Here is a 27,554-nt window from a genome sequence, read left to right on the forward strand (position 1 = left end):
AAGACTGGATAGATTGGGGAGGACTGGAACAAGATATAAAATGCATCACACATCTATATTCTATTCTAGAAAGAGAAATTCCAATATTCAACAGATATTGATAATCCAAAATGCGTTTTAATGTATCATCACAGTCTTATCCTGAGAAACCAAGGGCCTCACTACACTCTTCTACATCCCATTATAGAGTGGAAAAGTTCTACCTGTTCCGAAAAACAGACGCAGAAGCCTACACAGTTTTTAAACCAGTAACACCAGAAGACCTCAAGTAAATATGCCTTAATTATCTTCTTTCAAGATTCCTGTGTTTTGCAGTTAGTTCCAATGGACATTTATAACTTTCAGACTCAGAAAATAGACCTCCAAAGAGCAAAGTTAGAAACTAATTTTTTTCGCTAGAATTATCTACACTAAAACAAATACAGAGCACTGTTCTGTCCTCGCAGGCTACAGCCCCCACTTTAATCTGTCGCATGACATGCACTGATACCAATCAGGTCTGCACCTGAGCAGTGGCCTGCATTCAGCCTCGTGTACAGAACCTGACAACTGCCTGGAGACCACATCCAGATGTCTAGCACCCACCATGTTCCGGTTCCCTTACACACGTTATCTCAATTAGCTCTCCTAGCCACTTGTCAGTCACAAATCCCATCTAAAGCACACCTGTAGTCAAAGGTGATGGTGCAAGCATTCATGGTGGGTGTGCATAATGCTGAAAAGTGTGTCCAATTTCAGCAGCGTGAAGGAAGTTGTAAAAACTCCTATTCCTTCTCTGCAGGATTGGGGCATAGAGACTCTTCTGGGGAGACAAAGAAACTTCTGTTTTTTTGTCTTTGTATTGTACTTACTATTTTCCATGATACAGTTTAGATAATGAAACTCTTCGGTTGTATCCCACAGTTATCACACGGTGAGAAATAGAGCTATCACTGCTGTACACACAATCGGGGCATCTTCCCAACAACATAATTTTGATAGTAAAAGCATCAGCTATGACTCTGAGACATTGCATAGAGCGCACAAATGCTTGCCTCTCTGAAGAGGGATTCTAAGTTATCGGATTCGATACATTCACTCTATTAGGTCACCTATCATTATGGGTAAAATGTTGTTCTCTCACATGGTGTTTCATAATTAACAGAGCTGTGGTCAAGAGTGAAAACTCCTGCCCCTGAGACTTGCTACACGGCCTTCCAACAGCTTACAAACAACTTTCAAAAGGACTTATCTGGCAGCCCAGCATCCGGACTCTGAGGAAGAACGTCCAGTGAATAAACATGAGAGATCCATGTTTTCTTCTTCTGGAGGAATCCTCAAATTGTTTTCATAATCGAGTTTACTGGGGCAGGTGTTGTAGTGCAGCAAGGTAAGCTGCCACTTGATACCCCCCATTCGGTGTAGAACTGATCGGTTCCAGTTCCGGCCACTCAGTGTCTGTGCTCCAGCTTTCTATCAACGTGGCTGGGAAGCGTCGAGGAGGGCCAGGGAACGTGGGTTTCTGCTGCCATGTTGGGGACCTAACCAGAGTTCCTGTCATCTGGATTCATTGTACCTACCACACCTATTGTGCTGTCTCTCGTGAGTGAACCAACAGGAAGATCTCCTCCCTCCTTCCTGCTCAGTCACTCTGCCTTACAAATGAATTCATTAATATCAGCAGAATCAAAGTTACCTGTGACAGAAAAGAGAGTGCGGAAAGGAATCCGGATGTATGTGCTGTCACTCGTCCTAGAATGCTTGGTAAGAGAAAATGTGGCAAAGTGTTACCACCGTAAAATCTACATGCAAACACCTGTATGCGTTGTAGAACTCACAGCATCTCCAATACGCACATTCTTTGGATTTTAAAAATTCACAATCTGACTGCAAAGGCATAATTTTTACATTATCAAGAACCATTGTCCACAATTTTGTGACCAGAGAGCTAAACCGTTTTGGGCTCCAAATGCAAACTTAAGGCTGATTTAGTCCACTCATCCCTACAAGTACAGTGGTGGTGCAGGACCTTCGAACACACAGAACTGGTTCCCAGTGCCAGCTCTGGGCACACACCAGACCCTTTCGTCTGAGCAAAGTATTTGCTACCATGACTTGCCTCCCCTCCTTTGTAAATGGGATTCCCTTCTGGAAAGGGTGCGGAGGACTAGCCTGGGCATTCAGTGCTACTGTGTTGTTCTTTCCCTCCCCAGCTAACAGAATCCCCAGAGGGGGAAGAATAGGAGGCAGGGACAGTGCAAGCACAGAACCCTCAGAGGAAATCAGCTGCCACCCAAGATAAAGGCTGAGGCATAAAAGCAAAATCGGCAGAGGGCTCTCACAGCAGGTACAGAATCATTCTGCTCGTGGGTTTGATCACAACCACTTTGGCCATGGCCCCTGACCGCTTTGACAGGTAAATCTCACTGTCTTGTGTTCCAGGATTGGGGAATGTTTCTTTGCAGCTCACAGAGGTTTTTCTCTTTTGCCTTCTTAAAGAGACAAGATACTCCACGTGAAGCTCCAGGATGAGAAACAAGCAAACATCATCAAAGACTTGGCCAAATCCAATGAGGTCAGAGTACTTAGAAGAATGTTGCATCTTTTTTTCCTGTTCTTTAAAAGTTGCTTTGCTTTAGATTTTATTTTTTGCTCGTGGGGTGGCCAGAGATAGCCAGAAGTAAAGGGAAAATGAAAGAGTGGGTGCTACTAGGTCATTCAGCTCATCACGCACAAAGCGCACCTGCCTCTTAGACTACGCTCCTGTTTTCTGTCCTTTTAAAAGCTTTGCAGATTTTTCTAGGTAAAATTGTGAACTAAAGGAACACTCTCAACACCACCATCAGGACCTCTTTTCTCTCCCTGCTGTGCCTTGCCCAACCTTATACTCTTCCCCCTACTCCTACCCCAATCCCTCTGGTGACACAGTACCTGTTCAAGTCCTAGCTAGAAACAAATGCTAAGGTAACAGCCAATATCAAGGCTTGACTTTCTCCAAATTCAGGCCCACTTTAAAAGAGCGTTCTTAAAATTAGACCAGTGTTTTAAAATCCAACAAGCTGAAACAATCATTTGATCATTATTCAGTGGTTCCTGTACCCAAGGCATGCTATGTGAGCCACCTTATATATGCCTTTTCAGATTCTCTTAACAGATGCTCATGATCATAATTTAGCCTTTTAAAAATCCTAAGGTTCAAAAACAGTACAGCAAATGATCAAGAGGCCGTGGTTCTGGTCTTAACTTCTGCAAAACCAAGTTTGCATGCAGTTTGATTGCTCTCTCTACAACTTCACAGTGTTCTTTTTCCAATTGGACCTGATTGTTTATCGGAGGGCAGCCTAGAAGAGACAGGGCATGTTCTTCAGAGTCAAGTGCTTAGCCTCAAATCCTAGCTCCTGTATGCCTTGGGTAAATAACGGAACCACACTACATCTCACTGCTTCTCCTTTGCTAATGAGGGCTAATACTCCTTCTTAATCTCTATGGTTGCGTTAAGGACTAAATTAGCTTCAGGTAGAACCTAGCACATGCTTCTCTTCTTAACCTGGCTAGCTCCTCGGTAGTCTCCAAGGCCCTACCCAGGCAGCATCTAAGATAGTCTTCTCTATCATTTCTCATTGAGTCAGTCTGGGTTGCTCCTTGTGTTCCCAGAACATGCTGCCTTCCTCTAGCATGAGATAACATGCTGGCAGCATGCATACATGGTTCTATCTACCACATCAAACTCTTGCCTCTACAATCGTGGCAACTGAGCTCTGTGCTGGTGCTTAATAAATGCTCATTAAAATCACTAAGCCCTAAATTCCTGCTCCACTAGAACAAAGAAATTGTTTTTACAATTAAACCACAGGCCCACCCTGACTTTAAATCATTCTGCATCTCTGATGCCCAACTCACATTGTAGTTGGTAAAGTAAACATACATACTGGTTGGCTCATAACAGCCTCTTACTGTCCCATAATTGAGTTAGCCAGAACTACAGTGGGTGCTACTAAGAGAGCCAGGTATACTTGGACATGCCCACAATGTTGGTGTGGTAGAAACAGCAATTTCTTCACTTCTCCCAGGTTGGTAATCTCTACTTTATTTACTTGGCTCACCCTCAGTATAATTTTTCTTTTTTTAGGTGTATTTATTTTTATTGGAAAGTCAGATATACGGAGAGAAGGAGGAACAGAAAGAAAGATTTTTCATCCCTGATTCACTTTCCAAGTGGCAGCAACGGCCAGAGCTGAGCTGATCCGAACTCAGGAACTTCCTCCAGGTCTCCCACACAGGTGCAGGGTCCCAAGGCTTTGGGCCATCCTCAACTGCCTTCCCAAACCACAAGCAGAGAGCTAGATGGGAAACGGGGCTGCCGGGACATGAACCAGTGTCCATATGCGATCCCGGCGCATGCAAGGCAGGGACTTTAGCACCTAGTATAGCACACCGAGCCCTCAGTATGATTTTTTGAACAACTACAAGAGTTAGAATCTTCTCAAAGTCATTCTAATCTGAATGTTTTCCTTCTGGGCTCATTTAAGCTAATTTCCAAAAGTTTAGTGAAAGATGATAGAAGGAAATTAACACTTGTTAAATGTCTGTGTTGTCCCAGACCTTAACCTCATTTCACCATCTTCACAACATCCCCTTAGCTATCAGGCCCATTTTTCAGGGAAGGGAAATGAAACACGGAAAAATGTTTTACTCACTTTCTCAAGAACATATTTCTAAAATAATAACAGGGCTAGGAGACTACCCCTTCTGTTGGATACAAACCTTCCAGGAATTCTTGAGTTTACAGGCACATCTGGTTTTGAGGCCTGGCCAGGAAGAAAGGGTGACAGATGTTTAATATAAATCCCAATTAGATCCAGATGCTATAGTTAAATCAATTGTGAAATAATCCTATTCAACCTCAAAATGTTGGAAGCAAACAGATTCACCAAAAGAGCTACTCAGCCTTTTTGCTTCCATGGATGCAATGTACAAAGTCCTGAAAAGAAGTGATCAGCACAAATAATTTCTATCCAAGTCCCTCCTAGTCAACTGTTGTTAAACATTTGCAAAAAGCTCATAAGCCTATTAGAAGAAGGGTCCATATCTTAATTACACTGAACCCCAAATTCCTTTCATGGAATATAATACTATCATTTCCTTATCAACATATACTGGGTAAACAAATGTACAATTATGTCTAATACTGAATTCATCTCTGCAGCTGGACTTCTGGCATCCAGACGCTTCCCACCACGTGGCTGCCAACATGACAGTGGATTTCTGAGTTAGAGAGAAGGACCTCCAGCCTATTCAGTCTGCCCTGGATCAAAATGACACGTACTATGAGTAAGTCCTATGCCAATGTCATGGATACTTAACATTTGGGGATCCTTGAATTTAAAAACAAAGTATTAAAATAGAACTGCTGTAATTAAATCTTCCCCAGAATAAAGTTCTTTGTAAAATAATGTTCACACCCACTTCCCGTCTGTCAGTGCACACCTTACTGAAAAGGCAAGATCAAGCCTTATGGCTCACCCCAACACCTAACTTTTCTCTGATCTGCAAGAGTGACAGTTACGTACAGCTGCCCACTCCAAGGCCAGCAAGCCTCTCTTTAAAAACCAAGGCCATGTGAACAGACAGGGGTAGGCTTAGCCATCAACACAACTAGTGTATACTCAACACAGAGTTCATGAGCTTCCGCTTCTGACCAGCACCCAATTCCTTGTATTTGAATTCTCCTGACCCATAACAGGAGACCAAAAAGAAGTGCTCTCCTATAAGCCAGAACTATGGTTATATGAAAAATATAATGGAGAATTACTTCTCTATAAAAGAAATTCTGCCTCAGAGAGGGTCATAAAAACAGGGTTAGATCAGAACAGAGAATCTCAAACAGCCAAAGATGCAGAAATGAATCCCTCTGGCCCTACAGAGAGATAAGAGGAAATTGGAATCTTTTGGGCACCAACCCTTGGGTGTGTACAATCCAGGCTCCAAGGCAGTGAAGAAGAAGAGAACACACCAAAGATTATCACAAATCAGTGCATAATGTAGAAAACCAACAGGCAGCGGTTGGAAGTACTGAGGAGTGCACCTGCGACCTCCCCAGGCCTGCTCATCCCAGCATTGCCCTTTATGGAGACTCTTGCTGTCAAAACCTTGCTATGGACTGGCCCTCCCTTTTTGAACATGCTAGTCATGCTTCCACTAACTTAGTGCTCTACGTCCAAAGGAAGGCCTTCTTTTAGCAGAAATAAAGCTTCTGTTGATGTCCATAGCCTCATGTAACTGAGTGAGGCTTAGTGCCAGTCAGCATGACTTCATTACATCTATGACAATGCTTAAACAGCACGAATAATTACTCAGACATGATGAGTATTCATTCTTGTCTGTGGTTTTTGAAAGCAACGGGTTGTTCATCGTGACAGTTACCGATCACTGTCTTTGGTTTTGCCCTTGTTTCCAATGGGTTGTAATACAAATGTTGACATTCATACATTACAGAAATCAATTTACACCAGCGTTTGGCTATTATAAGTTCGCATGTCAATATATGCTTTTCTGTTTTTACAAATTGCTTCTTTTAAACTAGAAATGAGCATTTCAGGAATGCACCTCCCAAACTGCAGGAATTCATAACACATTGCAGACTCATTACTGGTGATATCTTGCTTCTTGGCCTTGAAAGCACCTGCTCCTTCCGCATCCTGAACCCCTGCTTCTGTCTCCTGCCAGTTGAGAAGCCAGGCTTCGCAACTGAGTGCCCTAGTTACCATGTGGCTCTCTTCATTTCATTTATATAGACCCACTAGACCCCTGTCAAAGCCAACACCCAGAAAGATGGCTGAAATCCTTCTCTTTCATCAAATAGCTCACACAGACCATGTCCCCTCTTTGGTCCTCCACATCGCCCCTACTTTGAAATGATTCTAACCAAATCCAGACATTGACAAATGTGTATGTTTCACTTTGCCACATACCAGGATGGTTTCCTGCTAACTACATCAAAAAACCAAGGTGGTAAACTACCTATAAAAATTAGTTTTACCTAATTAAAACATGATTTTTAAAATTGGCCCAAATTAGCCACAGTTGTGGGAAAGCCACATAATTAGATAGTTACCTTCCTCAAAAATATAAATATGTAAAGTGATCCGTGCAGACAAGAACTATTTAAAATCTTGTCTCAGAGTACTAATTATATAGATAATTTTATTTGCATATTAATTACATGTGCTCTTTGGTGTCAGTCAGTAACAGAAGAGGGATTCCCAGCACAGAAACATCTGGCTGACCCAGGCACCAGGCTGAATGAAACCAGATTAAGAGGTTGGTTTGACACAGCAATTTACCTCGACACCCTTCATTAGACGGTGCATATAAACCACTACTTAGTTTAAATCATCCATGTGTGATGTTTTTTCAGTTTTAAGAAAATTAAATTAGGAACCAAGATTTTATTTTTTTTTAAACAGCCTACTTGCTTCATTCGTATTTGCATTTTCATGAAAATCATGAGAGGCTAAGTCCAAGAGCTAATAAGCCATCTAACAAATTCACACTGCTGAACAGAGGTCAAGAGGAAAATGCAGCCGCTGGACCACATTTCAGGAGCAAACAGCTTATTTTTTTCAGCAGTTAAAACCCCTAGTGTTAGCACTACATATTTTTTTGCACTTCAAATAGTCTGTATTTGCTTTGATCACAAGGTAAAATCAGAAAATAAAGGTATAATGAAAGGTGATTCAGGAGACAATCATTGACACAATAAAAGTGCAAATGGTACAATTAAATAAAATCTTATTAAGGTCCACATAAGATTATGTGAGAAATGCAAAGGAGATATATACCAAAGTAACACCATAATAATCAATACTTCATATTGATATCTAATTACCTAACAATGTTCAGTCATATCTAAGTCTATACCCAGTCATATTAAATTAAATCATGACAATGTGTCATTACATTCATGTTTTTTCCTTCTTCACATTTTCTGTACTGCTTGCCCAAGACTATGACGTGCTGTGATGTGAAGAAGAATTGTTCTTCATGGAAAGCACAAGCATGGAGTAGGAAAGAATGTGACTTCTGAAGCAGGGCTCATTGTGTCTAGTACCACTCAGCTCATACAGTGGGAAGTTAACAAACACCTTCCCACTTCATTGACCTCATATGTAACATGCAGATAAGTGAGAGTGAGTTAGGGGCCAGCTTTGTGGGTGAAATGGTTTAAGCTGCTGCCTGCTATGCTGACAGCTCATATGATCACCAGCTCAGTCCTGGCTTCCCTGCTTCTGCTGCAGCGCCCTGTTATTGCACCCGGGAAGGCACCAGACGATGGCCCATGGTTTTAGATTGTTGTCACACATATAGGAAGCTTCTGACTTTGGTCAGGCCTGGACTGACCGTTGTAACCATCTGGGGATTGAACCAGCAGATAGAGGATCTTTTTCATTTTCTCCCTTCCCCTGTCCTTCTCTCATTTTCCCTCTCTGACACTCTGTCTTTCAAATAAGTAAATCTTGTTAAAAAAAAAAAAAAAAAACAAAGTGTATTTCTTTGAGGTTAACTGTGACCATAAAATTGCTGCTTGCAGCAATCCTTTACTGTACCAGTACTGATACAGGAAAGGCAATACAACACAATAGTCAACAATCACAGAATGTGGCCACATGCTCTCTTTTCTAACCAGCAAAGGCATTACTGCCTTAAAGTTTATAATCCAACACAGAGTGTGTGCCTTACATTTTGGGAAATCCATGCCATCTAGTGTGGCATTTGATGCACAGCAACCCAGAGACAAAGTAACTAGGGCTCACTGGATGGAGCAGAAACATGAGCTCATGCTTCCTGAGTAGCCCCTGCTCAGACGCTCTGCATCAAGAGCCCAGACCAGTTTATCAGGCACCCTGGCTATGAGTCTGCCTCCCTGACATGCACACACACAGTCTATGACCATCATCTCCACTGCACTACACATTGTTAAGGAAAATATCCTGGACAATGTCAAATGCCTCTTCTCTGAACCTCTTGTCTGCTGCCTGATCTTGGCAGACAGGTTTCTGCAAGACTTGCCCAAAACTGCAAATCTCACACAAGCTACTGAAGACAAGACCCTTTTGTTATAAGGCGTTCCTATAAGGGCTCCTTTTAGTGCACCAAAGTCACACGTGTCTAGGCTTCAATTCCAAGTCCTCTGTTTTAGTAGTGGTGGCAATTACCTCCAAACAAAAACAACAGCTAACGCATGGTATTGACAGGCCAAAATGTGAATATGGAGCTGAGCAGAATGCCTGGCACCTAAGAAAGTCTCAATGAACATTCACCACTTACATGATTAAACCCCTAGTGACAATTATTTACCCTCCCACCTATATTGGGGGACTTTGTAAGCAAATTAAGCTAATCTTCCAGTACTAAAATAATATTTGAGAAAAAGTAATTTGGTTTCATCTGCTCAGCCTTGCTGCTGGTTAGTGGAAGAGCTCATGAAAATAACATCTGGCCCTGGATCTTAATTTCCAGCCTTAGGCTTAATTTTCAGTGCCTATCAGCAGCAATCTGGCACCGTTCTGATGCTCTCATGCAGCTGCATTTGTGGAAAGGTTGTATTTTAGCTCACGCATTTTTTTTTCTTTTGCTGCTGCTGCTGTTATCATGAGAGCTAAATTGATATGTGTAAGTCTAAAAATATTCTTAGACACAAGCTTCCTGTGACTAATTAATAATACCTTATGGTACAAATCAAGCTCCGGGATCACAGAAATTTCTCTTTTGCCTAGTTCCTCTGCTTCCATCAGTGCAGGTGGAGCAAAAGCCATATGCCCTCCTGAGAGATGAAAGCAGTTATTTATGCCTGCAGTGACCACCCAAAATATAAATCCAAAGCTTTTCAGGCTCCGAGTGAGTTTCAGTGCAATATGCCCTATCTGAGCCCCCAAATTGCTATCACAAATATATTTTCTCAAAAAATTTCAGATTCAGAAGTCCAAGTCTAAACATTCAATGAGTTAGATATAATGTGCATAATAATGTTGCTTGTCAGTGCTGTTAATGGGAATCAATATTCATGAGCAGCGCTTGGTCCCATGTGCTAAATAAACTCTAATTAGGAGATAGTACATTTGTGCTGCGCATCCGAACTCAGAGCAGTCAGTCAGCTGCAAGGGGAAACTGAGTGGAGTTCTACACTGTCACTGCTCATTATCATAAACAACAGGAAAAAGCAAAGGGCAAACAACCACAGGAAACCAAAGTCCTGTTTAGAAGTGTATTATGTCCCCAAATTATGTCAATTCTGGGACTAAAGTTTACTATTATTCCAAGGTTCAGTGGACGCCCAAGGCAGGCCAACCACTTCTCATTTGGCATTATTTTGTCCTTACTCCAATCTTGAGTGGTATAATTTGTCCATTGTAGCGGTGAGAAAATTGATGCTCAGATAAATCATTGAACAGCTCCAAATCATATTAAAGGTCCCAGCACAACGGCTCATATTAATGGCTCAACAGCTAAATCCTCACCTTGCCAGCTCTGTGATCCCATATGTGTACCTGTTCCTGTCCCAGCTGATCCACTTCCCATCCAGCTCCCTGTTTGTGGACTGGAAAAGCAGTAGAGGCTGACCCAAAGCCTTGGGACTCTGTACTCACGTAGGAGACCTGGAAAAAACTCCTGGCTCCTGGCTTCAGATTGGCTCAGTTCTAGCCGTTGCAGCCATCTGGAGAATGAACCAATAGATGGAAGATTTTCTCTTCTCTCCTTCTCTCTGTAAATCTGATCCACCTTTCCAATAAAAACCAATAATTCTTTAAAAGAAATTATGCATTAAAAAAAACGCATCAAGTAGTAAAAAGCAGAACTGAGGTTGGAACTCAAGAATATCTGACTACATGTGGTAGAAAGAATGCCTCCTGCTATTTTAAATAATTAGATTGAACATCAAAAAATAGACAGCATCTTCCTGCATACAGAACTCACTGCCAACAAAAGTAAAACACACATAGAGATCATTATTAAAAATAGAGTAATAATTTTACACATACGGAGTCAATGGGAAATAAGTTATACCAAATAGGAAAGGTGTCTGCATAAATACAACTTCAAAACAAAGTTTTCTTTTAAATATTTCATTGAAATATTTACATGATATGCTATCATTATCTGTTCTGAAAAACAGAGTATACTAAACATAGTTTGTTTTGGGGTGAAAACAAATGTTTTAAACACAAATTTTCATTCTATACTGCAAGAAAATCCTGACTCCAAGCTATGGAAGCGTCAAAGCGGCTTTGGCCATTTGGACCTACGTCATGTGACCTCCGTGCCTGCTAAGTCCTGCTTCTAGGTAGTTTTCCTTCCCTTTAATGTTGCTATTATTTCTGTCAGCTATCAACTACTGATGACCATGCTTGCTCCCAGAAAGCCATTTCACCAACATCCAATGTCTCCCTTCAAAGTTAAACACAGTTTTTGGAGCTGTATCAAAAATAACAGGAACTTATTTTGCCCTTTCTGAGGAAGTTTGTAAATTACTGTCATTGTAACATATTTAACTTACTAAGAAATTTAGTAAGACTTTAATGCAAACATACATGAACAGGTTTATGTAATTTGATCATATAAATATATACTGGTATATTAATGTCAAAATGACGTTCAACATCATACATAATAGAGAAAAAGAATTTTCCTAATTTAAGAAAGTATAAAAAAAGAATGGTTTCTTTCACTACTTTTTTTTTAATTTATTCTTTTTTTTTTTTAATTACAAAGTCAGATATACTGAGAGGAGGAGAGATAGAGAGGAAGTGGAGCTGCCGGGATTAGAACCAGCGGCCATATGGGATCAAGGCAAGGACCTTAGCCACTAGGCCACACTGCCAAGCCCTTCTTTCACTACTTTTATTTTTCATTGTACAAAGAGTTTATCCAATGCAATAAAGCAAAACAAAAAGAATTAATTACTAAAAAGAGGAGAAAGTAGTTATTTACAGAAAAATAACAATACAAAAAAAAAAACTTTAAAGAAACCTAAAAATTCCTAAAAGTAAAAAGATAGTTTTTCAAGCTAGTAAAGTGGCTAATGTTCTTAAATATATGAATGAGAATCAATTAAACATTGTAATGGGGAAAAAGCCAATCACATGACTAATAAAAATATATGAATGAACAATAGAAGTAGATAATATTTATTAAAGAATAAAAATATTAGTTGAAATATTATTGTCATTATTAATATTAAGATGCTTCTCAAATTTATTCATAATTTACTTTATGGCTATTTTCCTAAGTTTCTTAATTTAAAAAAATTTTAAAAAACGCAAAAATTGCACATTTTTATGGAGTACCATAAAATGTTTTATTACATGTACACGATGTGTAATACCAAGTCAGGGGAGCTATATTATTATTTTAAGCATTTGCAATTTCTTTATAGTGAAGGATACAGTGCTAATAGAGTTTGAATAAAGAAACATACAGCACATTAGCATTAGCTATAGTAACTCCACTGTGCAACGGGCCTGCAGAGGTTGTTTTTCCTATCTAGCTACACCTGGCACACCAATCATCCTTTCCCCAACCTGTCCACCTAATTTCCCTGCCTAGCCCTCATAACCATCATTATAGATATATTTCTTAAGATTTATCTACTTTTATTGGAAAGTCAGATTTACAGAGAGAAGGAAAGAGAGAGAGAGAGAGAGAGAGAGAGAGCTGTTCCATCCACTGTTCCCTCCCCAAATGGCCACAACGGTCAGAGTTGGGTGGTCTCAAGGCAGGAGTTAAGAACTCTGTTAGGAGCCACAGACTTATGGGCCTTAGACTTGGCCTACCTGACAGCCTGTTGCATTGCAAAAGCCTGCAGGCAGGGCTACAGCAAGCAGGATATTAGGCCAAAACATCCTCTGTAGAGCAAGCAGAATAGAACCTCCACCCTTGTTCCTGTTCAAATAATTAGTTCCTCCCCTGTTTCAATATAGCTGATTAGTTCCTTCCCTGCTTCAGTGAAGATAAATACTCCCAGGAAACCCCTCCCTTTATCCCCCTCCCCTAGAGAAGAAGGTATATATATATACGAGGAGTAAAAATAAAGAAGGAGGCACTCTTTTCCACCAAGCACGAGTATCCGTGTGTTTCTTGGGCCAGCAGCCCGGGGCTAGCAGCCCGGCATTCCCAGTCCACCCTCAGGGTTTGAGCGTCGTGTCCTGCAGGTCGGGACAGAACTCCTTCCAGATCTCCCACATGGGCCAATCTCCACTGTTTTCCCAGGCCATAAGCAGAGAGCAGGATCAGAAATGTAGCAACTCAGATCAGTACCCATATGGGATCCCCGGGCTGTAGGAAGAGGATTAGGCTGCTGTGCCACCATGTTAACCCCACCACCATTTTATTTTTAACTTCTATGATATCACAATTTTATAGGTTCCACATCTAAATGAGAGGATATGGTATTTGTCCTTTTGTGCTTGGCTTATTTCATTTAACATAATGACCTCTAGTCCAGCCATTGCAAATTATTTCATTCTTTGTATGACTAAACAATATTCCATGTTCTGTAAGTATATATACCACATTCTCTTTGTACCTTCATTGGTTGTTTTCATTTCTTAATTATTGTAAATAGTACTGCAATAAGCTTAGAGGTGAAAATGTCTTTTCAAAAGATGGATTTCATTTACATTGAATATCTAGCCTGGAGTGGAATCGCAGGTCACGTGGTAATTTTAGCTTCTTTGAAGAATTTCCACACTGCTTGCAACATTGGCTGCGCTCACTTATATCCTCAATAGCAATGTAAAATGTGCCCTTTGCTTTACACCCTCCCCAGTGCTTGCTATCTTTGGTCTGTTGGGTAATAGACATACTAGAGTGAGATGATTTCTCATAGTCGCTTTGTTTAGTATTTCACTGATAATGAATGTCAAGCATCTTTCAATTACCTGCTGGCCATTTATGTGCCTGTGTTCACAAAGCATCTATTTAGATCTACTGTTATTTTTAAGTGAATGAGTTATTTTGCTATTGACTTGTTTGAGCTCCTTATACAGTCTGTAGAGTAAGCCCTTGTCAGATATACAGCATGTAAAAATATTCTCTCATTCTTGATGGTGTCTCTTTATCCTGCTTATCATGGCCTCTATCATACAAAACTGCATAGCTTGATTGGAATCCAATTCGTCTATTTTTGCTTTTATTTCCTATACGTTAGGGGTCTAGTCTATAAAACCTTCCGGCCCCAATGTCCTGAAGTGTTTTCCCTTTGTTTTCTTCTGCTAGTTTTAGTCTCAAGCCTCCTATTTAGGTGTCTCGTATATTTGGAGTTTGTCTTTGTAAAGGTTAGAGGAATCTAGCTTTATTTTTCTGCATCTGAATATCCAATTTTCCTAGCACTGTTTATTTTTAAAAAGCTACCCTCTTTTCAAAGCATGTTCTTTGCACCGTTGTCAAGATCCATTGACTATAAGATATGTGAGTTTGTGTCTAAGATCTCTGTTCTGCTCCGCTGATCTATTCACTGTTTTTATGCCGGTACCATGCTGTTTAATTCACTATCGCTTTGTAATAATTTTACAACCAGGTAGCACTATGATCAAGATCACTATGGCTATTAAGGATCATTTGTGACGCCATATAAATTTTAGGAGTGCTCATTTCTAGTTCAGTGAAGCATGCCATTAAGATTTTGGGAGAGATTTATTAAGCCTGTATATCCCTTTGGTGAGTAAGCACAGTTTACTGAGACTGATTCTTCCAGTCCACGGAAAGGAGATGTGTTTCCATTTCTTTGTGTCCTGTTCAGTTTCTTTCATCGTTGATTTTCAGTTTTCATTTACAACTTTCAACTCTTTGATTCAATGTATTCTCAAATATGTTAGTTTTCTTGTGTAGCTCTTTGAAATGGAAATGTTTTGTTGATTTCTTTTTCAGATAGTTGATTCACTATTAGTGTATAAAAACATGACTTACTGAGTTCGGTACTTTGGCTTTATATTTTGCAACATGCTAAATTTAGTAGTTCAAGCAACTTTTTGGCGGAGTCATTTAATTTTCTTTAAGATCATTCCATTCGCCAACAATGACAATTTGACTTTCTCCTCTACAATTTGGATGCTGTTATTTTTCTTTGATAGCTAGTCCAAATAGGACTTCCAGCAATTTCCTCAATGAAAACAGGTATCTTTGTCTTATTTCAAGATCTTGAAAAAAAAATGTTCAGTTTTTCCTTATTGAGCATGATAGTAACTGCAGGCTTACATATAGCCTGAACTGTGTTGAAGACCATTTTCCCATATCTAATCAGGCCAGAATTTTTATCATGAAGGAAAACTAAATTTTAGCACTTCTCTTTTTTAAATTATTATAATGCATTGAATCACACATCCCTAGAATGAATACCTCTTAATCAAAGTAAATGATATCTTTAATGTATTGTTGGCTTCAATTTGCTAATAGGATGATTTTTCCATTTATGTTCATCAAGGATATTGGTCCATTGTCTTCTTCTTCCATTTTTGTTTTCTTTTGTTTTGTTTTGGGCCATGTGCTTGCCTGGTCCTGGTGGCATCAAGGAAATGCAGGAATGGCTTATGCAGAATTTCCTCCTCTGCCATTTTTGAAAAATTTCAAGAAAAGATTGATGTTAATTCTTTAAAAATCTGAGAGAATTCTTCAGTGAAGCCATCTGGTCCTGAACTTCTTTAATGAGATTTTTTAAATTACTGATTCAATCTCATTACCTGGTGTTGGTTTTTAATTATTTTATTTCCTTATGATTAAAACTCGGTAAGGTGTACCTTACCAAAAATTTGTTCATTTCTTTCAGGCTAATAAATTGGTTGCTATATAATTTTTCAGAGCAAATTTTTTAAAAGCTTTCTTTATTCTTATTGGGAAGGCAGATCTACAGAAAAGAGATACAGAAAGATCATTTGTCCGCTTATTTACTCCCCCAGTGGCCACAACAACAGGAGCTAAACTGATCCAAACCCAGGGGACAGGAACTTTCTCTGGGTCTCCCAAGCAGGTGCAGGGTGCCAAGGCTTTGGGGCATCCTCAGCTGCTTTCCCAGACCACAGCAGGGAGCTGAATGGGAACTGGAGCAGCCAGGACATGAACTGGTGCCCATATGGATTCCAGACATGCAAAGAAAAGATTTAGCTACTAGGGTATCAGGCCGAGCCCTTTTCATAGCCAGTTAAGCAATCCTTTGTATTGTTTGTTGATAGCTGTCATTCTACATATTTGAGTTATCTTTATTATACTGTTTATTGATTTCTTGTCTTTTTAAAGAATCGGCTCTTTGTTGATTTTTCATATTTTTCGGTTTTGATGTCACTCAGTTGCACTCTGGGTCTCCCACATGGGTGATAATAGCACAGGCAGTTGTACCATCTCCCATTGCCTTCCCAGGTACATCAGCACGGGGCTGGATCGGAAGTGGAGCAGCTGAGGTAACTAGTGCTCATTTGCAATGCCAGTGTTACAAGTGAGAGCTTAAGCTACTATCCCACCAAGCAAGGTCCTCACATAAATATTAAAGTCAAGTACCTTACATTCAAATTCCACTACGCACAAACCATATTTAGTCTAACTGAACAACGGTTTCCCCCTCTGTAAAACGGATAATATTGACAAGGTTAAATAAAATAATGTGTATAGAGCAGTACACCTAATCCATTTCAAAGAAAGCAATGTCTGAGCTGAAGTGAAAATGATAGGTAGGCACTCAAATTGATCCTATTGGGCAGGGCAGAGACTAAACCTGAAAATTCAAGTGGAGGTAGCTGCCAAGTGACCATTAGAGCCATGGTTGGCAGCAGTGACAAGCTGAGTTGAGAGAGAAAAGGATGAAAGCGGGAAGAAGGTGGTGGATAAACCTTTGGACCGCAACATTAGCCTTCTCACAACTTTTCCTTCCTCTTCTTTCACCCCTCCAAACCAGCCTAGTCCTTATCTAGGCAACTTGTTTAAACAGTTTCTGCCTCAGTTTTCTCATCTATACGGTCAAAAATTAATCTTCTATGAAGAGTAAATTAATTAACATTCATGAAGAGATTAGGTCAATGGCTGGCATACTGCACGTGCTGAGTATTTGGTGAAGATTCTTATTAGAATCATTAGCAGCACTGCTAATTGTTTCTCCTGATTGCCAGGGTACGGAACGATGATGGATGGCAGCTAAAGTTGTGCCCAGGTTGTTGCATTTGTGAACGTGTGTACGCTTTGGAGAATAATCGTTAGTGTTACAGCAATATGACAGAAATTATACATCAAATTATAAATATGCCAGAGGCCATATGACAAATGTAACATGCCACAGGTGAAGATAATTTTAGCACTGTTTTTTTTAATTTAATAAATCTGAAATACTGTTTCAACACATGATCAACATAAACATTTTTAGTGAAATAGTTTATACAAATTTCATGCTAAACCTTCAAAAATGCAGTATATTATTTTTTAAAGAGCTAACTTATTTATTTGAAAGGCAGAGTGACAAGAAAAACAAAGATTTACTATTCATTGGTCACACCCCGGTAACCAAAACAAGTAATGGGGACAAGCAAAAAGTGGGGTCTTGGAACTCAATTCAGGTCTACTACCTTGGTGACAAGGACACAAGAAAGTGCACCACCACCTGCTGCCCCCCAAGATGTTCAATGTCAAGAAGCCAGATTGGAGCGAGGAGCAGGACACACACTCAGGCACTTGATGTGGGATGCGGGAGAGCCAACCTGTGTCTTCACCACTAAGCCAAAATCCTCAACCATGTCCACATCACATACCCAGAATCTCTTTTTCAGCAAGCCCCCCTTTTAAGTACTCCATAGCCACTAGTGAATATAGATTATCAGAGTGGACAGGATAACTAGATAAATGAGATCAGAAGACAGACACATGATACATCTGAAGGAAAAAAAATGAAGAAACAGCTAACCAGATAGAGAGAAACAGATGAGAGCCTTTCTGTAAGTGAATGATAACCCTGCCGCCGTTCCCCGTGATAAAAGAGCATGTCGTCATCCTCTGCCAAACAGGATCTTGATTCCCGATCTACAACGGGAGATTGAGAGACAATTTGATGTTAAAGAAGCTACCCTGGGCAGCCACAGCTATACTAAATACAACAACTGGGACAAGGTACACTATAAAATGTTTGTGCTTCAAAGAAAAATGTGACCTCAATCTTTGCTTTCATTTGGTGTAACTGCCCAAAACTTGTTTTATTCTTAAGATTGTGGCTTGGACTGAAAAAATGGCATATAAGCATCCCAAAATGGTCTCTCGCATTAAAATCGGATCTACTGCTGAAGACAATCCAATCTATGTCCTCAAGGTAATAATAGTTCAGAAACTACTGGTTCTTATTTGAAAATGAGTTTAAAAGTTAGCTTGTACCACCACTGAGCTGATTCTGAGAAAACAAAGAACTCTAAATAGTTCAAAAATAGAATAAAAACACCAGGTGATTTTCAGTGGAATGCTTTTTTAAAAAGTCTGAAAAAACACTTGTCAAGACATCTCACAGCAGAAAAACCCATAGAGACACTTCATCCCACTGCTTTATTAAGAGTTTATAATGTCCTTGTTGTATTAAACACTTGTCCACCTTTTGAATTCAATGAAACTGTTGCATGAATGAGCAAAAGTAAGCATCATGGGCTCAAAGGACCCAGAACAGTATCGTCTCAACGTCAAATTGAAAGGCAGTTCCTTCTTACAACACACAAGCTGACCATTCACAGTCAACTACTGCAAGCTTTTGTGCAAAGAAATGATCCCTAAAGCATTTCCTTGGTTCCTAGGAAGCCCATTTTCACCCTGAACCCCCTGTCCACTCACTGTCTTCAACCACCCAAAAACAAATCACAACTCTCTAAAATGATAGACCTTCAAATACACCACACTGTTGCTCCTTCCCTCTCCAACCACAACACAAGGCCCTCTCCATGCCAGGAGAAAGATCTCCAGTTCATGAAACCAGGAAAGAAAACGGAAATGACTGAAGTTATTTTATAATCTATTTCTCAAAACATGTCAGCATTAAAATAAGAAAAATGAGAATATGATATTTTTTAAATTCTAAAAGCTGTTCTGACAGTAAGAATGTTTGAGAGCTACCCAGTATAATGGGTGATGAATTATGTATGGCCACTGAAGGACAGGTGGCTTGGACCTGTCTGAGACCAACACATGCATAAATGGTTCCCCTGTGATAGACAGGAAGGCAATTGCTATGAGAATATGAATGAGATATTGGGCGACAAGAGATCAGTGTGTGAGTTCGTGCAAAATAATGGCTTGTGTTTATTTTTAAATAGATTGGGGAAAACGAGGGAAAAAGAAAGGCTATTTTTATGGACTGTGGCATTCATGCACGAGGATGGGTGTCCCCGGCATTCTGCCAGTGGTTCGTCTATCAGGTAAGTGAATCGGAACAGGAGAAATCACAGCCTCATTCACCTGTCAGGCCTCAAGTACTTCACTGAGCGGTGACACCCCCTCCAAGGAAGCACAGTTCCACTTAACCAGGAGACCCACATTTGATGCTGTCAGGGAATAAATGCTCTGGCTTTTACTCATTGCCGCGGCTTTTATAATATCGGCACCTCCCTTCAAACTTCTTTAACTCCAGCTGAGAGTTGACTAGACGCAAAACAGTTTCTTGGCTATAACATGAAAGTTTTTCCAATGTTTAAGTATGGAAAAGCTAAAAAAGACCTCCATTTACAACTGCAAATTTCACATTTCTTCAGTGAGTTTAAGATATAGACCATCTGATCTTTGGCCACACACATACTTACTTAAAACTTTTTATATTTAGTAGTCCTTTCCAAGTACAAAATAACTTTTTAAGGTAAAACTAGTTTATATGTGTATTATTCTCACTCTACTAATAATGTGTTCTGATTCCTGTTTTAAATTTCTTGTGCTGCTAGCTTTTGCACACACTGATGGTGTGGGCATGACAATAGTTTTCTAGGCATGATTATTTTCATCAAAAAGAACCTGTCCAAAGAAGTGACCTGTCCTCCGACTGCTGTAGCTCTCCTACCAGAGCGCTAGGGCTCCATGAAGGGAAACATATGCACACCTGAAATAAATATAAATATCCCATGTCAGCCAAGATTAAAAATAAAATAGAGGATCACAAGAAATCTCTAAGCAGGCAGGCCTGTGGTAAGGCAAACTAAGATGCCATGTGGAGTGCCCACATCCGCTTGAAGGATGCCCTGGTTCAAGCCCATATATGTCAGTGCCCATATAGACACTGGTTCTAGTCCTTGCTGTTCAACATCCCATCCAGCACCCTGCTTATAGTCTGGGAAAGCAGTGGAGGATGGCTCAAGTCCTTGAGTTGCTGCATCCCATGTGGGAGACCCAGAAAGAAGCAGCTCCTGGCTCCTGACTTTGGATTGGCTCAGCTCCAGCCATTATAGCAGTTTGGGGAGTGAATCTTTAGGTGGAAGATTCTCTGTCTCTGTCTCTCTCTCTTTCCTTGTCTCTCCTCACTATAAATCTGCACCTCCAATAAAAACAAGGAAAATTTTAAAATAAATAAATAAAATAGATGCTAATAACCAGTAAAATTGACTTTTAAAAAAATCACTCTATAAGGCCACGTAAAGGTGTTAACTATATCCCTCGTACTACAAATGATGCAAATATTTACATGGTGTTCTCTTTTCCCACTCTAACTTCCCTCCTCTCTAGGCCAAGGTTGCAAAAATGGGCACCAAAGCTCTGTCAACTCTATATGAAACCCGCTACATCTGTGGCCCAATAGCATCAATGCTTTGTAAGTTTTTCCTGTTAGGCATTGTATTCTTTTCTCTGTGAACTCGTTTTTATCAATAGTTTTATTATCATATTTGCAAATTAGAATTAAACATCTAAAATTGTTCATTTGAACTCTTAGATCTCATAGAAAATTCTGTGTGACTAGTGGAATTTTCTTCCTTTTTTAAAAGATTTTATTATTTTTTATTGGAAAAGCAGACATACAGAGAGAAGGAGATACAGACAGAAAATAATCTTCTATCTGCTGCTCCATTCCACAAGTGACCACAATGGCCAGAGCTGAGCCAATCCAAAGCCAGGAGCTACCTCCCATTCTCCCACACGGGTGCAGGGTCCCAAGGCATTGGGCTGTCCTCCATTGCTTTCCCAGGCCACAAGCAGGGAGCTGGATGGAAGTGGAGCAGCCGGGCTACCAACCAACACCCATTTGGAATCTTGGCGGATACAAGGCAAGAATTTAGCTATTATGTGACCACACTGGCCCGGAGGTTTTTCTTTGGTGTAAGATTTGACTAAGAGCAAATTACACTGGTCTTTTACAACATTACAATGCCCACATAAATTACTAAGTTAAGAAAAATTTATAGCTTAATTAATCTATGTCTCATCCCCTACCTCCACCAATATCTATACTCACATTAACTATCAAAAAAATGTAGGGAGACAGTCTACACCACTTTTTTTTAAATGTTAGATATACAGAGAGGAAGACTTTCCATCTGTTGATTCACTCCCCAAGTGACCACAGTGGCCAGAGCTGAGCTGATCTGAAGCCAGGAGCCCAGAGTCTCTGTCGGGTCTCCCATATGGTGCAGGGTTCCAAGGCTTTGGACCATCCTCGACTGCTTTCCAGGGCCACAAGCAGGGAGCTTGGTGGGAAGCGAGGCCACCAGGATTAGAACCAGGGTCCATACGGAATCCCAGCACGTGCAAGGCAAGGACTTTAGCCACTAGGCTACTGTGCGGGGCCAATCCTACACCACTTTTTTTAAACCATTTAGCTTGAGCTGTACCCTTCCTTGGCATTGTCCTCACGCAAATGCAGTCTTTTCTCTAAATCCTGGTAGCAAATGTGTGTACAAGCAGGTCCAACCATTTGTCTATATGGAACCAGTTTCTTGTCCCTCTCACACACCCCTTCCCATTGTGCTTAACTGAAATCCACATGGTGAACTAAAAACAGGTATCACAAAGCTCTTGTTTGATTGCTTTTGCTTCTTGTTCTTTCCTGTTAGGTTTTCTTTGTGTTTCTGAACTATTAGATGTCTTGGTCTTGATATTCTTGCCTCTTATTCTCTACACAAAGAACCAACACTTTCTCTGTAAATCATAGTAAATCATTTTGGCTTTGCTGAAGAGAACAACCTCTGTTGCAGCTATTCAATGGCGGCACTGTGGTTTGAAAGCAGTCAAGGAGTGAGTTGACCAAAAAACATGGCTGTCTGCCAATAAAACCCCATTCACAAATATAGGAAATCGGCCATAGTTTGTACAGAAGGAACAATATGTGTAATTGTTTGGGTATTTTTTTTTTCTTACAAGTTAGGCAATGTGTCTAGCCCTTGGCTTTCATATTCTCAATTAATCTTCATAAAAACCACATAGTACTATTTCCCAGCTACTGGTAACTGCTAACATTGGGACTTAACTGCACATTTTTTTTAAAGATTTATTTATTTTATTACAAAGTCAGATATACAGAGAGGAGAGACAGAGAGGAAGATCTTCCGTCCGATGATTCACTCCCCAAGTGAGCCGCAACGAGCCAAACCGAGCCAATCCGAAGCCAGGGGTCCCAAAGCTTTGGGCCGTCCTGGACTGCTTTCCCAGGCCACAAGCAGAGAGCTGGATGGGAAGTGGAGCTGCCGGGATTAGAACCAGCGTCCATATGGGATCCCAGGGCGTTCAAGACGAGGACTTTAGCCGCTAGGCCACGCCACTAGGCCCTTAACTGCACATTTTAAATAGAAGTCTATGGTCTTCCATTGTGAACATCATTCTCTCACTTGGCTTGTAAGCTACCATCATCAGGCATTTCTAGATTGAAGCAATAATAACAACGGAAACTATTCATTGCTTCTCACCAAAAAACATTAATTCAGACCTTGGTTGGAGAGAGCATTTCTCTCTTTATGGCAAACCCCCATCATCTTTAGTTTGGGATCATTTTAACAAAAATTATCTCTTTTCCATAAACAAATCTAATCTTTAGTTCCTAGTACCAAATATTACACGTTTCTGATGAAATCATTTCCAAAACCTTAACTTTGTAACCAAAACTAACTTCCTCTAAAGGACGAAGCATAATTGAACTTAGTGAGCTAAGCCACTGCTTGCACCAATGGCATCCCATATGAGTGCCATTTCAAGCCATGGCTGCTCTGCTTCCCATCCAGCTCTCTGCTAATGTGCGGGGAAAGGCAGTGGAGAATGACCCAAGTATTTAGGTCCCAGCACCCACATGGGGAGACTCAGCTGGAATTTCTGGTTCCTGGTTTTCACTTGGCTTTGCCCTGACCTCTTCAGCCATCTGAGGGGTAAACCAGTAAGTGGAAGATCTTTCTTTTTCTCTCTCTCTCTCTCTCTGTGTGTGTGTGTGTGTCCCTTTTTCTCCGTCATTCTGCCTTTCAAGTAAAAATAAAATAAATCTTTTAAAGATGTGTTAGGGTTAAGAAAGAATTTTCTCTTTTGCACTGGGCCACAGCAGCTTGACAGATGCTTGAAATTTCTAGGAATGACTGCTTTAACACTGTATTTGATTGAATGTTAATCAAACATTCATGAGAAGCAGAGGGGAGTAAAGTGGTTTAACTTGGTAAGAATACAAAATAAATGCACCCCCATGATTAAAGTTGAGTCTTTCCAATAGCCTGTCACTTAATAAGTCTCAAGATTTAGGGGAAGTCTTTTGTATTAGCCAGTATTTGCCTTTCTTTGCTTTCCTGAAGATAATAGAAAAGGGATAGAGGGAGACTTTTTAAACCTAAATCATGGCGAGATCTCTGGCCTTCAGAAAACAATAAATATAAATTCGCAATTTTGAACCTAGGATAAAAAGCTATTGGGTTAGTTAAACAATACTTTTTAAGATTAATTTTATTTTTATTGAAGTCATGTAAAAGGAAAGACAGAGACACAGCTTTTCCATCTTTTGGTTTTCTTCTCAAATGGCTTCCAGGGGGGGATCCAGCTGGAGTTGGATGGATCCAAAGGCAGAAGCCAAGAGCATCTTCCCGGTGCTCACATGGGTGCAGGAGCCAAAGGATTTGAGCCCACCTCTGCTGCTTTTCCACATCATTAGCAAGAAGCTAGACGAGAGTGGAACAGCTGTGACTCCAGCAGGAGCCACACAGGATGCTGGTGCAATACGCCTATCCTACTACTTCCCAGTGCCAGCCCGTAAATGATATATTTTGAAACCTGGTGAAAACCTAACACCTGACAGAAACCATGGAAGAGCTTCTAACATACGTGTACAATCAGACCCTATTCTGAGTTTCTGCTTTCATCAGTGGGGCGGAGCCCAGACACTCTCACTTTTTATAAGTAGCCAAAGTGAGGAGTGGGCATTTAGCCTGGTGGCTACATAAAATGCCTGGGTTCAATTCCTGGTTGTAACTCCTGACTCCAGCATTCTATCCTTGCATAGCTGGGGAGGAAGATGTGATGATTCAAGTATTTGGGCCCCAGTCACCCAAGCAAGAGACCTGGACTGAATACCAGGCTCTGTGCTTTGGCTGGCCCAGCCGTACCCATTGCAGACATTTTGGGTTTGAAGCAATAGAAGAAAGATCTCTTTATGCCTCTCTGCCTTTTAAATAAAATAAAAGTAAATGAAGAAAAATCTTTTAAATCATCAGTCCACCAAGAAAACATCTTTAATGTGTGCACACCAATCTTACCTGTAATACTACTGCCTATAACTTTAGGCTTCGTTTCTCCAAGCATCTTTCTGAGTGATTGGTGCTAAATACATTCTTTAGTCTCCCTTTACTGGATCTTCTCCCTAGCCAAAGCCTCTCTGAGTTTGTCTTCCTGTTGACACCAATTTTTTTTCAAGCACCTAGATTGAAATTTTAATCATTTTCATCAAATTCTGTGCCATTTCCATTCCACTGCTTGTTACATGGAGCCCATCAGTTCTGCTTTCAATGTGATAACCAATCCCTGGTCCATCTTTCACTTGATAAAACGTCCTAACTAGGGACAATAATGTGGCAGAGCTGGCCAAGCCACTACTTATTATCAGACCACAGCTACTCCACTTCCAATTCTACTTCCTGCTAGTGTATCTGGGAAGGTAGTAGAATACAACCCAAGAACATAGACTCCTGCCAGCCATGGAAGACCAGCAAGGAGCTCCTAGATCCTGGCTTTAGCCTGGGTCTAACGTGGCTGTTACAGTGGGAAGTAAGCCAGCAAATAGAAAATATCTCTCTCTCTCTCTCTCTCTCTCTCTCTCTCTCTCTCTCTCTCTCTCTCTCTCTCTGTGTGTGTGTGTGTGTGTATGTATGTGTGTGTGCATGCGCATTATTTTGCCTTTAATATAAATAAATAATTGTTGTTTAAAAACTTATGAACTAGTATACTCATTCCTGTTCAGGTTAGCCATCCTAAAGTTCAGAAGTGTTTTTAATCTCCCTCCAGACAAAATCTCAGCTCCCTTTAAGTCTGACTTAAAAGGTTTGTCAGTTTGCTCCTACAAACTCGCATTTGATCTCTTTACTTCAACCCAAATAACTCTCACTGGGCTCTTAGACAGCCTTCATGCTTTTCTTGCAACTCTGGAATCAGAATGTCTTTCTCCATCTCCATCTGGGAAAATGCCACTTTTCCTTAAGTTTTGTCCTCAAATTGCACCTTCATGATGAGGGCAGTATTAGAGTAAGAACTGTAAGAACTGAGCATAAAATGCCAGCCTCCTTAGCAGGTGTAGTCTTTTCCCTTCCAATCTTCTAAAACTTTGTTGAGTACTCTGTTCCTACAGAACTTAATGCACTCTGCTCTGAGTCTTTTGGGCTGCTCTTTGGCATCTCTCCCTTAAGTTGTAAATTCTAGAAGACACTTCTAACATCTTCCTCTGCACCACTCACCCTCTGCAGTGCCAAGTCAAGTGTATGGCACAGACTGAACGCTTAGTAAACTATTTGTTGAACAACCTAAGGTCCAACTCTTCCACCAAAGTACCCTTCCCTTGTACCACTCTTCCTTCCTTCTCTCTTTTATTGCAGTTGCAGATTCTTACCTTTCAAACATAGAATATTAATGCCAGTTAACTCCTGATTTATCCCAAAACACAAACAATTCTGTGTGCCAAAAACCCTTTTCTATTACATAAAGTAAAATACATGGACATGCATTTACAGTATGTGTATGCACTTACATAGTAAATAACTTCTACATGTGTGTGTATAGTTCCGATCTTTCACTAACACTACATTCAGTAAACTTTCTTGCAATCTAACATGGAAACTTAAATTTGGAGTTTAAATATTTTCTTAGCATAAACCGATGTCAGCTTTCTTGGCCTTTTAGGCATAAAGTCAGTTTGTCCTAACAACATGATTAGCAGTAAATTCAATATTTGAATCTCGGACATGTGTCTGCATGGATACTCCTTAGTACTTTGAACCACCAGTGACTCCTTCCCCGTTGCTTTCCTCGGCTGCTGGACTTTGCTCAGAGCACCTCAGTCTGGAAGCATGTACGCCTAGAACACAGTTTATTCCTGATTCAACCAAAATGCAGTTTATTTAAGTGCATCACAACGTTAAAGTGGATGATGGGTTCTAAAATCATGATCTTTATCATTTAATCTATTCCACTAGATCACTCCACACATTCAATACTGCAGTTAACTGCCTCCATCGTTATTTTTGGCTAACTTTATAACCTGTGATTTCCATTTCAGGAAAAATGCTAGCTTTAACTCTAATTAATAATTGGCTGCTTCTGTTTTGCAGACCCAACATCAGGCAATTCTTTAGACTGGGCTTACAAGATGGGCATCAAATATACATTTGCCTTTGAGCTCCGAGACGGAGGAAGATTCGGTTTTCTCTTTCCAGAATTTCAGCTGAAATCAACCTGCAAAGAGACCATGCTCGCTGTCAAATCCATTGCCAAGTATGTCCTCAAGCATGCCACCTAGAGAACTGCCCTCACACTGGTTAATCCAAGTCATCCCTACTGTCCCTTCTGCCCGCTCACCCATGTCCACAGCACACAACTTCCATGTGACCAGAACAGACCTCTCTAGCTCACTTGTATCCTGTGTTATCTCTTCTTCCCTTATGTATGCTCAGCAGCAGCTTAACAAACCAGCATGAACTGATAACTTTTAACTGTCCTTCTTTGCTCCAAATGAATTCTGATCTAGGAAGAGAACATTACTTCCATTATTGTTGAGATGATGCAGTATCTCTAGAACTAGGTTTCCCAGAAATCACATTTCATCAGAATCCTCTAATTCTCCAGGAACAGAGTCTCACCATGTAGCTTCATCATGCCATATGCTAATGCAGTAACAACTAATGGGCACCTCTATACCTTAAAATGCATATGTATGCATCAATAAAAATGAAATAAACATGCAAAGGCGCATCTCGTGTTTTTGATCAACTACATTCTCTACATTTGTCTACTAGATAATAAAAATGAATGCCTCTCCAGCAATTCAGAACTCTTGAACTATCAAAACTGCTTGAGCAGGACCCTCGGAGCGTGCCTCACATTGGGGACCTGGGATGGGTGGGAGGCTGGGTGGGGCTTTTCCC

At 40.4% G+C, this 27,554-nt stretch overlaps 1 protein-coding gene across 1 annotated transcript; it reads left to right on the forward strand.

Moving 5' to 3' along the window:
• The first annotated feature begins 110 nt into the window (after positions 1-110).
• LOC101533146 (mast cell carboxypeptidase A) lies at positions 111-27,357 on the forward strand. The gene is given in 9 exon segments (XM_058661153.1): positions 111-268; positions 2,327-2,395; positions 2,479-2,554; positions 5,186-5,310; positions 18,015-18,117; positions 18,212-18,313; positions 19,299-19,400; positions 20,692-20,776; positions 26,742-27,357. Coding segments are annotated over 9 exon segments (1,008 nt in total). The 3' UTR covers positions 26,930-27,357.
• The last annotated feature ends 197 nt before the right edge of the window (positions 27,358-27,554 follow it).

The sequence above is a fragment of the Ochotona princeps genome, chromosome 3 (genome assembly GCF_030435755.1).
Source record: "Ochotona princeps isolate mOchPri1 chromosome 3, mOchPri1.hap1, whole genome shotgun sequence".
NCBI classification, from domain to species: domain Eukaryota; kingdom Metazoa; phylum Chordata; class Mammalia; order Lagomorpha; family Ochotonidae; genus Ochotona; species Ochotona princeps.